Source organism: Podarcis vaucheri (genome assembly GCF_965113315.1).
Source record: "Podarcis vaucheri genome assembly, chromosome: 16".
In the NCBI taxonomy this organism is placed as follows: domain Eukaryota; kingdom Metazoa; phylum Chordata; class Lepidosauria; order Squamata; family Lacertidae; genus Podarcis; species Podarcis vaucheri.
Genome location: NC_138754.1, coordinates 31,447,599 through 31,459,630, shown reverse-complemented (window position 1 = coordinate 31,459,630; position 12,032 = coordinate 31,447,599). Strand labels below are relative to the sequence as shown.

At 47.9% G+C, this 12,032-nt stretch overlaps 1 protein-coding gene across 1 annotated transcript in view; it reads left to right on the top strand.

Annotated features, from left to right (window-relative positions):
- The window catches only part of TXNRD2 (thioredoxin reductase 2), a 65,357-nt gene extending 54,013 nt beyond the window's left edge, over positions 1-11,344 (top strand). Inside the window, exons 17-18 of the mRNA XM_082203302.1 lie at positions 3,000-3,218; positions 10,911-11,344. Coding sequence (XP_082059428.1) covers positions 3,000-3,123 — 124 coding nt within the window. The 3' untranslated portion in view covers positions 3,124-3,218; positions 10,911-11,344. The remainder of the gene's footprint in view (positions 1-2,999; positions 3,219-10,910) is intronic.
- The last annotated feature ends 688 nt before the right edge of the window (positions 11,345-12,032 follow it).

The following is a 12,032-nucleotide window of genomic DNA, read 5'->3' as shown; positions in this document are numbered from 1 at the left end:
CCAAATGTCGCGATGCGTTTCTCTGTCCAAAATACTCTACGAAAGGAATATATATGTGGGGAAAAGCATACCTCAAAATATACCCCCCAAAAACTTACGTTAACAGTTACTTAAAATGAAATAAAAACTGAATTGTGGCATCTTTTAATGTCATTAAAGTGCAATCTTGTGCATACTTTCCTGGGAGTCTGTCCCACTGAGTAGACATTTCATTGTAAGAAGTGGCTTTAAAATAAAATAAAAGCAACTTTTAAACTTTGCAGATTTGCTCTACCCACCATCCGAGTTTCTCAAATTCAGCCTCCCCCAACCAGAAATCCATCTCCCATAAGCACTGGCCACCATGGCCAATCATCAGGGAGTTGCAGTTCACCACATCTGGAGTGAACTACAAGTTAAGAGAGGCTGATCTAATTACTTTAAACTGTTGCTAAAAGACGACCGTGGTGCTCTTTGCGGACAGTGGGGGCAGACGCTCCTGCAGATAAGCAATTTTGGTCAATTTCCATTCTGGAGAAACTTTGCTCTTCAACAAATCCCAGGGCTGGTTGGGTGCTTTTGCAACATTTAGGAAATCTCCCTCTGCCTGGGGCCAGGTTCCTTTTCCTTGTCGCTGCTGCTCTCTAGCGTCTGAAAGGAGTAAGGTCTAAAAAAGGAAGCTGAGTTTCTGCATGGGATGATAGCAGTGCTGGATTTATGTATAACCTGGACAAGCTATAGTTTAGGGCCCCACTCTCTGGGGGCGCCCAAAAAAATGTAAAGGAAAAAACAACTAGATGTACATTTCCAATATATAAGATAAAAAACAAATAAAATAAAACTTACATACAGCAACAATGTTTTGTGTTGTGTTGGCTCATATGATGTAAGGAATGCCAGCCTGCTCTCTAAAATATCACTGGTTTGCTCATTTCAATATATAGGGTGCCTACATTCTGCATAGACTTTGCAATCTGCATGGACTTTTCAACAATTACTTTGATAAAATACATATTTTGTTATGTGCAAATGGCTTTAGGTACCTATTAGATTCATAAATTACCATATAGCATATATTCAACACAAAAACAGTGACAATTTGTTGTTGACAGCTGGACATATAAAGGGCCCTATTACCTTCAGTAGCTTAAGGCCTCATCAGACCTAAATCTGGTCCTGGATGATAGGAAATGAAGATTTGTTTCTGCTGTTTTGCAAAGGATCTGCTTTAACAAGACAAGTTATTGCAGATTGCGTGCTGTGGAGAGTACAGTGGTACCTCGGGTTAAGTACTTAATTCGTTCCGGAGGTCCGTTCTTAACCTGAAACTGTTCTTAACCTGAAGCACCACTTTAGCTATTGGGGCCTCCTGCTGCCGCCGTGCTGCCGGAGCATGATTTCTGTTCTCATCCTGAAGCAAAGTTCTTAACCCGAGGTACCCTCCCATCAGATGTCAAAGAGATAAATAATTACCTGACGTTCAGGGAAGTTTTTAATATGTAACGCTGTACTGTTTTTAACACTGATTGGGAGCCGCCCAGAGTGGCTGGGGAAACTCAGCCAGATGGGCGGGGTATAAATTATTATTATTATTATTATTATTATTATTATTATTATTATAATACTATTTCTGGGTTAGCGGAGTCTGTAATCTGAAGCGTATGTAACCTGAAGCGTATGTAACCCGAGGTACCACTGTAGTTACACTTTGCTTTGAGGGGAATTCACCTAAGACCCAGTGTGGATGAGTGAGGGCTGGACTCGGGTCTAAAAATGGTCCAAATCATGGAATCGTAGCATTGGAAGGGACCCTGGGGGTCATCCAGTCCAACCCCCTGCAATCCTGGAATATGCAGCTGTCCCATGCGGGGATCGAACCCTGGCATTATCAACACCATGCTCTATCCAACTGAGCTATCCAGGCCCTCTCAGTTTAACCGCTTCCTCAGGCTGGTCCATAACCTGTGGGCCAGCATCATTGGGAAAGATATCATGCTGACACAGGAACAGATCTTCCCAAGTTAGGGCCCTTTCGCGAGGCCTTTATCTTCCACTGTCAACTGGACATGGAATTTAAACTCCATTTCTGGGTCACAGTCGCCCCATGCATTCAGACCACTGATATACCACTGTTAACACCCGTGGCTTCCCCCAAAGCATTCTGGGAGCTGTCATTGGTTCAATATGGCAAGAGTTCTTAGGAGACACAGAGCTACAGTTCCCAGCATTCTCCGGGAGAAGTGATAGAGCAGTGCTTTAAAATGTATTGTATGGATGTCAGTAAACCACTGTGTTTCCCCATAGCAATCCCACAAGCGGCACAGTCCCATTCAGTTCAATGGGACTTGATTCCTAGGAAGCGTGCGTATGATCACGACCTTGAAGTGGATTTTGGTGCCACTTAATAATAATAACTTAAAGTTGCTGACGATCCTCTGCTCCTGACCGTTTAAAATACAGTGATACCTCGGGTTACATACGCTTCAGGTTACAGACTCCGCTAACCCAGAAATAGTACCTCGGGTTAAGAACTTTGCTTCAGGATGAGAACAGAAATCGTGCTCCGGCAGCACGGCAGCAGCAGGAGGCCCCATTAGCTAAAGTGGTGCTTCAGGTTAAGAAGGGTTTCAGGTTAAGAACGGACCTCCGGAATGAATTAAGTACTTAACCAGAGGTACCACTGTAGCTGCTCCTTGTTCACTCAGTTTTTGACATTACTGGATCCTCCCTTTACTAAGTCATTTCCTTGCCTGTGGAACCTTTAAAAAAAAATTCCCCCTTTGCAGCCCGAACAGTTCCTTGCATACTTGTTTGTTTTGCTCTTGCAGTTGCAGTAAAAGAAGAAATAAACACGAGCGATCAATTGCTCTGGCTCCTAGGAGGAAACGTGTCATTAAAGCCCTCCAGCCCAAGCAGGGGTAAATTACTGGTTTAAAGGCTGATTCAGTAATCCTGTAGCAGGAAAGATTCGATAGGGCTTTCGCTGTCCACGCAGTTTTATCCCTTTTCCTTCTTTGTAGATGTGGCGCTACCTATTCCCAAATGGCGAAGACGGTTGGGATCCACCCGACCTCTGCAGAGGAAGTTGCCAAACTGCACATCACCAAGCGGTCGGGGGCCGATCCTACCGTCACCGGCTGCTGAGGTTAGCTGCCATCCCTGGGTAGCAACCAAAAGAGCACCCGGCGTCAGGAATCTGAAGAAAAGGAGAGAACAGCTGGAAGATTGAGATATGGCAGGTCGGTTGCTTTAGCCTTCCTTTGCCAGCCTTTAGCCTAGTCTCACTTGGGTCCAAGGAGAACGCGTTTCGGGATGCTTAAACTGTGGAACTCCCTGCCACATGGAACGGTGAATGCCACTAGCTTAGACAGCAGTAACACCGGGTGGGGGGTGACCTTTCTCAGCTCAAAGGCCACATTCCCTTCTGAGCAAGTGACACGCCTGCTGTTGGGCGAGGCATTGCAGGGGGTTGGACTAGATGACCCTTGGAACCCAACTTTACAACTCTATGATTCTGTGAAATGTTTCTGCAACGCAGTAGGCTAGCTTTTGTGCACGATAGACGCCTTTATCCTCCATCCAGAGAAGCAAAAGGCCTTGTTCCAATGACACATTCCAGTCAGACACAAACAGTGAGGGGTGTGTCTTGGGGGGGGGAGAGTTGTTGTTATTATTATTATTATTATTATTATTATTATTTGAATTTGTATACTGCCCTATACCCAGAGGTCCCAGGGCAGTTAACATAAAAGATCACAATATATAAAATCAAAGTAAAAACAATAACCCCCCTCAAAGCCCCCTTCAAAAAGAGCCACATTTTAAAAGGGTTCAGGGTGTCAACCAAAGGCCTGGTTAAAAAGGGACATTTTTGCCTAGCGCCTGAAAGTATAATGAAGGCGCCAGGCAAACTTCCCTGGGGAGAGCATTCCACAGACGGGGAGCCACTGCAGAGAAGGCCCTGTTCTTGTGTTGCCACCCTCCGCACCTCTCGAGTCCTGAGATCCAGCTCCAAGGCCCCAGCACTGCTTTGAAAGAATATGAGACAAATGGATGGAGGGCAAGGCTGCTAGACATGATGCCTGTGTGCTACTCCAGGTGACAGGCTCGAGCCAGCAGTAAACCACACTGGGCAAGATGGAGTTAACTCTTTATTAGCAAAAACAGGATCTGCAGTGCCGGGCCTAATGAGTGCAGCACCCATCTCTGGCAGGTCTTGCCTCTGTGACCCAGTTGCTGAGATTGAGAGTCCCAGCCTCCCCACAGCTGCCTAAATCCTCTCCTCTCCAGGGTTTCCCCTAAGCAATCTGAGGCTGCACCAGCATGAAGCTAACCTCTCCTCCGCCCTCTGCGTGCCTCTCCTGATTCTGGGAGACCAGGGGAAGGAGTTTGTCACTCCTATCTCATGGCAGGGCAGAGCCTCAAAAAAAGACGTGCTTGCCTAATTCCCCAAATCCCCAGCATGTTTACACCCCTGTCTCAGCGACCCCTGTTGTAAGGAGCTCGGTCTACACTCGAGTAGGACCCTGGCAGAGACACATACCCGGCTGGCATGTTCTCTCCCTCCTGGTCTTTCGTTCGGGAGCTTCAAAAGCTTTCTTCAGCCTAAACATCACAGTGACCAATGCCAACTGACACTGGCACACTTAGGGATCCGTAGAGTTTGCGCATCATGCATGACAGACCTCAGCAACTCAGCATTTGGGCTAATTACTTTATTTACATATAAACATACATGGAGCAGGGACGCGGGTGGCGCTGTGGGTTAAACTACAGAGCCTAGGACTTGCCGATCAGAAGGTCGGAGGTTCGAATCCCCGCGATGGGGTGAGCTCCCGTTACTCGGTCCCAGCTCCTGCCAACCTAGCAGTTCGAAAGCACGTCAAAGTGCAAGTAGATAAATAGGTACTGCTCCGGCGGGAAGGTAAACGGTGTTTCCGTGCGCTGCTCTGGTTCGCCAGATGCGCCTTAGTCATGCTGGCCACATGACCCAGAAGCTGTACGCCGGCTCCCTCAGCCAATAAAGCGAGATGAGCGCCACAACCCCAGAGTCATCCACAACTGGACCTAATGGTCAGGGGTCCCTTTACCTTTATACACGGAGCACTGCAACATGGCTCCCTCTCTCTCTAGCATCAGACATCAAAGAGAAAAAGAACAAAGGACAATAGTCCCAATTCACGGAACACAATACCAAAAACATCCTGTCTCCGTCACTTCCCACTCAGTGGAGTCAAAATATACACTGTCATGTGAAAGACAACAATCCCATGACTGCAGTCATGGAGCAGGAATTCTAACACCCCAGCACGTTTACACCCCTGTCTCAGCAACGTCTACCCTAGCCTGGCCATGCCCACAGAATGGAAGGTGGCAGGATCCGCAAGGACCTACGCTACGGGGAGCTGGCTCCTGGCACCAGGCCTGTTGGCAGACCGGCTCTGTGTTACAAAAATGTCTGCAAACAGACATTCATGTCGGCTGTTGACGTCACCGCCGCCATGTGGGAATCCCTTGCAGATGACCGCAGGCAGTCAGGTCGTGTCCAGAGCAGGAATGGCTGCTGGGAGGAGCGCAGAGAGAAGAAATAATTATTATTATTATTATTATTATTATTATTATTATTATTATTATTATTATTTTATTATTTATACCCCGCCCATCTGGCTGGGCTTCCCCAGCCACTCTGGGCGGCTTCCGAAAAAATATTAAAATACTATAATACATCAAACATTAAAAGCTTCCCTAAAGAGGGCTGCCTTCAGATGTCTTCTAAAAGTCTGGTAGTTGTTCTTCTCTTTGACGTCTGGTGGGATGGTGTTCCACAGGGCGGGTGCCACTACTGAGAAGGCCCTCTGCCTGGTTCCCTGTAACGAGGGAACCGCCAGAAGGCCCTTGGAGCTGGACCTCAGTGTCCGGGCTGAACAATGGGGGTGGAGACACTTCTTCAGATATACTGGACCGAGGCTGTTTAGGGCTTTAAAGGTCAGCACCAACACTTTGAATTGTGCTCAGAAACGTACTGGGAGCCAATGTAGGTCTTTCAAGAAAAGCTATTGAGCATTTGCAGCAGCGCAGCCAGACGCCATCATCTGCCCCAGTTGCAGCAAAACATGTCTCTCCCATATCGGACCCCACAACTGCAGCAAACCCTCCAGTGGTTTGACTTCAACCCCAAAGGCGCACTCGGATGCCAACAATTTTTGGTCATGCTTGCTGCAGGCAGTTGGAATCCGAGAACATCTGGAGGGTTACATCTTTCCCATTCCTGTTGTAAATATTGCTGAGCTGAGATGGCTCAGTGGCCTGATTCTGTGCCAGACAGCTTCTACATCCCTATTTCTAGGCCTGAAAGATCTTAAACAAACTCGGCAGCTCAAGGTTACTGCTGGTGGAGCCCGGCTGCCTTTTATGAAACGCGACCCTTTTTCATTTTCATTTTAGCATGGCATAATTTTAATTCCATTGATAAGGAAGCCTTTGTTCTCTCAGAGGGGTTGTGAAAGGGAGGGCGGAGCAGCCTTCTGCTAAAATCAAGGCTTCGTGGCTGGGATCGAAAGAGCAGATAGGGTAAAGTAAACATCCTGATTTTGCTCTGCGAGTTCCCACTGCGGAAGAGGCAAGCCGTAGAATCAGGAAATGAAACTTCGGCCGGCTCCGTGGCTCTTGTGCTCGCCGCATCCTGGTTTCTGCGTGGGGGCTGCGTCTCATCAAGCCAAATATCGCATCCTGTGTGCCGAGAGCAGTTGCGTTCTCTAATTTGGATCCAGAACAACACCATCCATGCACAAAACAGGGAGGTATCTCCACCCTTGGGGGAGCCACAAAGTTAGCAGGTGGAGCAATCCCCCGCATTCGGGACTTTTTAATTCTGTGAGTCGGAAGTGGGGGATAGGCATTTATACAATTGTGCATGTTGTGGAAGCAAGTGGCTAGAAAATGGTTTCTCTCCTTCTCACATAACACTGGAGCTCGTGAACATCCGGCGAAAGCGAATGTCGGAAGATCCAGGCTAGATAACAGAAAGTATTTCTTTGTGCAGTGTGTAGGTAGACTGTGGAACTCACTGCCACCGGAGGCAGGAATGGCCACCAATTTAGATGGATTCTAAAAGAAGATTAGGGATGCGGGTGGCGCTGTGGGTTAAACCACAGAGCCTAGGACTTGCCGATCAGAAGGTTGGCGGTTCGAATCCCCGCGACAGGGTGAGCTCCCGTTGCTCAGTCCCTGCTCCTGCCAACCTAGCAGTTCGAAAGCACGTCAGTGCAAGTAGATAAATAGGTACCACTCTGGCGGGAAAGTAAACGGCGTTTCCGTGTGCTGCTCTGGTTCACCAGAAGCGGCTTAGTCATGCTGGCCACGTGACCCGGAAGCTGTACGCTGGCTCCCTTGGCCAATAAAGCGAGATGAGCGCCGCAACCCCAGAGTCAGTCATGACTGGACCTAATGGTCAGGGGTCCCTTTACCTTTACCTTAAAAGAAGATTAGACAAATCCATGAAGGAAAAGGCTATCAATAGCTACTAGTCATGATGGTTATGCTCTGCCTCACTGGTCAAAGGCAATAATGCCTCTGAATATCAGTTGCCCAAAAGCACAGGAGGAGAGTGCTGTGGTGCTCAGGTCCCGTGGACAGATTTCCCAGACATCTGGGCAACCACTGTGAGCCCAGAATTCTAGACTGGGTGGCTCCTGGCCTGACGCAGCAGGTTATTCTTACGTTCTCATGCAAATGTCCCAAAAGACTCTTCACAGAAAAGGAGATTAAGGAGAAGAAACCACTTAAGAAGTGGCCTATTCGATCAGGACATAGGCCTATCCCTAACCCTAGAATTGTAGAGTTGGAAAGGACCCCGAGACTCATCTAGTCCAGTTGCTTGCAATGAGTGAATCCTGCCCACAGTCGTCCCAACATCCTAGTCTCATAGTGGCCCGGTATACCTGAAGGAGCGTCTCCACCCTCATTGTTCAGCCCAGACACTGAGGTCCTCCTCCAAAGGTCTTCTGCTAGTTCCCTCACTGCGAGAAGTGAAATTACAGGGAACCAGGCAGAGGGCCTTCTTGGTGGTGGCGCCTGCCCTGTGGAACACCCTCCCTTCAGATGTCAAGGAAATAAACAGCTATCTGACTTTTAGAAGACATCTCAAGGTAGTCCTGTATCGGGAAGTTTTTGATCTTTGGTGCTTTATTATGTTTTATATATTCTGTAAGCCGCCCAAAGTGGCTGGGGAAACCTATTTGTGATTCCAATCAACGGGTCTACAGAGGCATGCTGCCTCGGACAGTGAAGGGAGAACACAGCCAGCATGGCTCATAGAAGAAGAAGGAAGAAGAGGAAGAGGAAGAGGAAGAAGAAGAGTTTGGATTTGATATCCCGCCTTTCACTCCCTTTAAGGAGTCTCAAAGCGGCTAACAATCTCCTTTCCCTTCCTCCCCCACAACAAACACTCTGTGAGGTGAGTGGGGCTGAGAGACTTCAGAGAAGTGTGACTGGCCCAAGGTCACCCAGCAGCTGCATTTGGAGGAGCGGGGAATCAAACCCCGTTCACCAGATTACGAGTCATAGCCACTGATCCTCCATTAATTTGTTTGATCGGCTTTTAAAGCCACGCGTTGCTCACCATGGAAGATAATACCTGACTGAATGGACCTTGGTCTGACAGGTTCATTGGGCCGTCTGTTGTTGACAACAGCTGGAAAACAAGGGAAGCAGTCTGCAGTGTGATGTTGCAGCACAGAGCCTTCCTGGTCAGGGTGCCAGCTGGCCAGTTGCCCATGCCCGCCCCCAGGATGCTTCCCTTCCCTCCCCCTCCCTCCTGGTTTTCTTACTCATTCACCCTGATATTCAGAGGCATACAGCCATAGCCAAGGCATAGGGCCTTCTTGGTAGTGGCACCCGCCCTGTGGAATGCCCTCCCACCAGATGTCAAGTAAATAAATAACTTTTAGAAGACATCTGAAGGCAGCCCTGTTCAGGGAAGTTTTTCATGTTTGGTGTTTTACTGTGCTTAATGTTTTAATTTGTTGGAAACTGCCCAGAGTGGCTGGGGCAGACCAGTCAGATGGGCAGAACAACAACAACGGTTGCAGCTCCTACTTATTCCTTAAGCAAAACGGCCCTTCTAAGTTTTTGCCTCATTCCTTTCCTAATTCCTTTCTTATTTCCACCTTGGCCAGCAGGGGGAGATGCTCCCTAACGTGAATCAAGGCAGATGCCTAGTTGGTTGGTTTGTCTGCTTAGCAGAAAATAATTAACTGAGCCGTGATGGCAAAATCCAAATCTAAATTTTTAAAAAATCTCCTCTTGCTTGCCTTTCTACAAAGGCAAGTCTTGCCAGCGATTTGATCGGAAGATCCGGCTGCGAACTTCCAGCAGGAGTCTAACCCTGTCTACTCAGAAGTCAGTCGTGTTGAACTCAATGGGGCTTACTCCCAATTACACGGGAACAAAGGGTTCTCCCATGAGGGCTGTAGCTCAGTGGCAAAGCCCCTGCTCTGCTTGCAGAAGGTCCCAGACAGGGGAAAGAACCCTGGAGGGCTGCTGCCGGTCAGTGTCCGCAATACTGAGCTATATGGACCAATGGTCTGGCTCAGTACAGTGCAAATTTATTTGTACTCCATTGGAGTACAAAACCTCCATTGCCTGGTAGGTTTTGTCCATGGAAAAAGAGGGTTCTCCCAGGCACCCCTGTATTCAGATGGGGTTCAGTCACATCCCAGCAAACTCAGGTCATGTGCAGTTACAGCCTTGCACAACCAGCCTGCTTCCCATAAAAAAAAGACGAGACTTTCTTGCCATAAGGAAAAAGATGGGAAGATGCCCTGGAAAAGAGTGAGTCTTGCTTTGACGCAACACCGTCTTAATTTCCTGGCAAGCAAATCGGGACGAACGCTCAATAAACAGGTAATCTGGAAGCTCCTAAATGCAATGTTAAAATGATAAGTCGGGCATCTGTTTCCCAGTAGCACCAGTCTGAAGCTTCACCTCTTCTGGTTTGGTTTGAATAAAAAAATTCCTTCCAGTAGCACCTTAAAGACCAACTAAGTTAGCTCATCTCAGCTATCTGCCAATCTCCCATTCCCACCACCCTCCCCACCTTCTCACTATATAGAAGGGTCTGGCAACTTCTGTTTCAGTGTATCTGAAGAAGTGTGCATGCACACGAAAGCTCATACCAAGAACTAACTTAGTTGGTCTTTAAGGTGCTACTGGAAGGAATTTTTTTATTTTGACTATGGCAGACCAACACGGCTACCTATCTGTAACTGGTTTGGTTTGGTTTGGTTTTGGGAGGATGGCATGGAATGCCTCGTTGCCGCAGCGTGGCCTCGGCACTCCTGATTCCTTCTGCCCTGCATTTCAGCCTGTGATGAAGAGACCTTTTGCATTATTTTAGCTAAAGATTCCACCCTGTTCCAAGACATTTTGGCACCGGAGGCGCATCACAAAATGGTTTCCCCCTTCCCCGCTAGGAGATAAAGGGCGAGTGAAGATCTGTGTCAGAAACAAGGGGAATAAAGATCTACACTGGGATCGGCTGCCCCTTGGATCGTGACGCCGGAGGCAGTCACCTCACTTTGCCTCATGGGTGGGCCAGCCCTATCCAGTTGTTTGTATACTTGTGGGCCTTGGAGATAAATCGATTTCCCTCTCCTGTCGTGAGACCACCAAAGGACGCTTTGCTGCAGCCAAACCGGAGGGGCGGGGGAACTATACACAGTTACACGCAGGGTACGAAGCTAATCCTCACCATCTCTACCCAAAGCTCCTTCCTTTAATTGACCCCTTTATGTTGCAAGTCTTTTATTTCTGTTGTTTTAGCATCATGATACTGAGGCCTCCTAGAGGGCTTCTCAGAAACCAAACTCGAATCTTCAGTGTTGTTGTTCATCAGCTATTTCCCCCCTTCTTTTTTTCTTTTCTTTCCATAGACGTCAATCTGGATTTATGCTGACGGGATGGAACTGACGGCAAAGCAGGACGGATGGAAACGAAAAGGGATTTGCTCCTTTCCTGATGGATTCCGCCTCGTGCTCTCCAGGGATGGCCTCGTTGTAACAATATCGGCCAGGCTAACGTTGACTTGAATGGCCTGATGGATGATTCGGATTATTTCCTGTATGTGTGCGGAGCTGAAAAATGTGTGTGTGAGTTCACCAAACAAATAAATGCAGTCTGGCCAGCTGCCCCCCCCCACCCCTTTTCCCGGATGTCAGCTAATGACAGCTTGTGTATTAAACCACACATTGGACTACACAAGTCTTGATGATCTGCTGGGACCCTCCTCAACACAACAGATCCTGTTATATTTATGGTGCATATCCTTATGGAAAAATAAACATAACTCTCTTACCTGCCAAGCAAATGTGGTTAATATTTGTAGTAACTCCCCCCCCCCGAATATGTCAGCAGCATAGTGCCATTTTCTACTCTACTATCTTGGATGTAATCTGGTTTTTCCTCTGTCAGGCATCCCCAAACTCGGCTCTCCAGCTGTTTGGGGACTACAGCTCCCATCATCCCTAGCTAACAGGACCAGTGGTCTGGGATGATGGGAACTGTAGTCCCAAAACATCTGGAGGGCCGAGTTTGGGGGTGCCTGTTCTAAGTAGATGTTGCTTCCATCATTCTGCCTTAGGTTTTTTCAGGGGGGGTGATAAAATGAAGGGTGTAGCCTGGCATTTGACCCCAAAGTTGAGGAAATGGGCAGAAAGACGTTGGGTGGCTTTAGAAGAAAATTAGGCAACTCCATGGAAGATCAGGCTATCAGGGACTGCTAGCCACAACAGCATCTCTGTCCAAGACCCCTTGATCCTTTTCGTGTGTTCCATCTTATATTTCTGCAGCTCTTTATTCCTGCCCAAGTGTAGAACCTTACCTTTGCCCCTCCTGAAATTCACTTTGTTAGTTTTGGCCCAATTCTCCAGTCTATTGAATCCCAGTTCTGTCTTCTGCGTGATTAGCGAGATTTGGGGTCATCTGCAAATTGGATGAGCATCCCCTCAACTCCTTCGTCCAAGATCATTCATAACCTGTTGTGTTACAGAACCGTG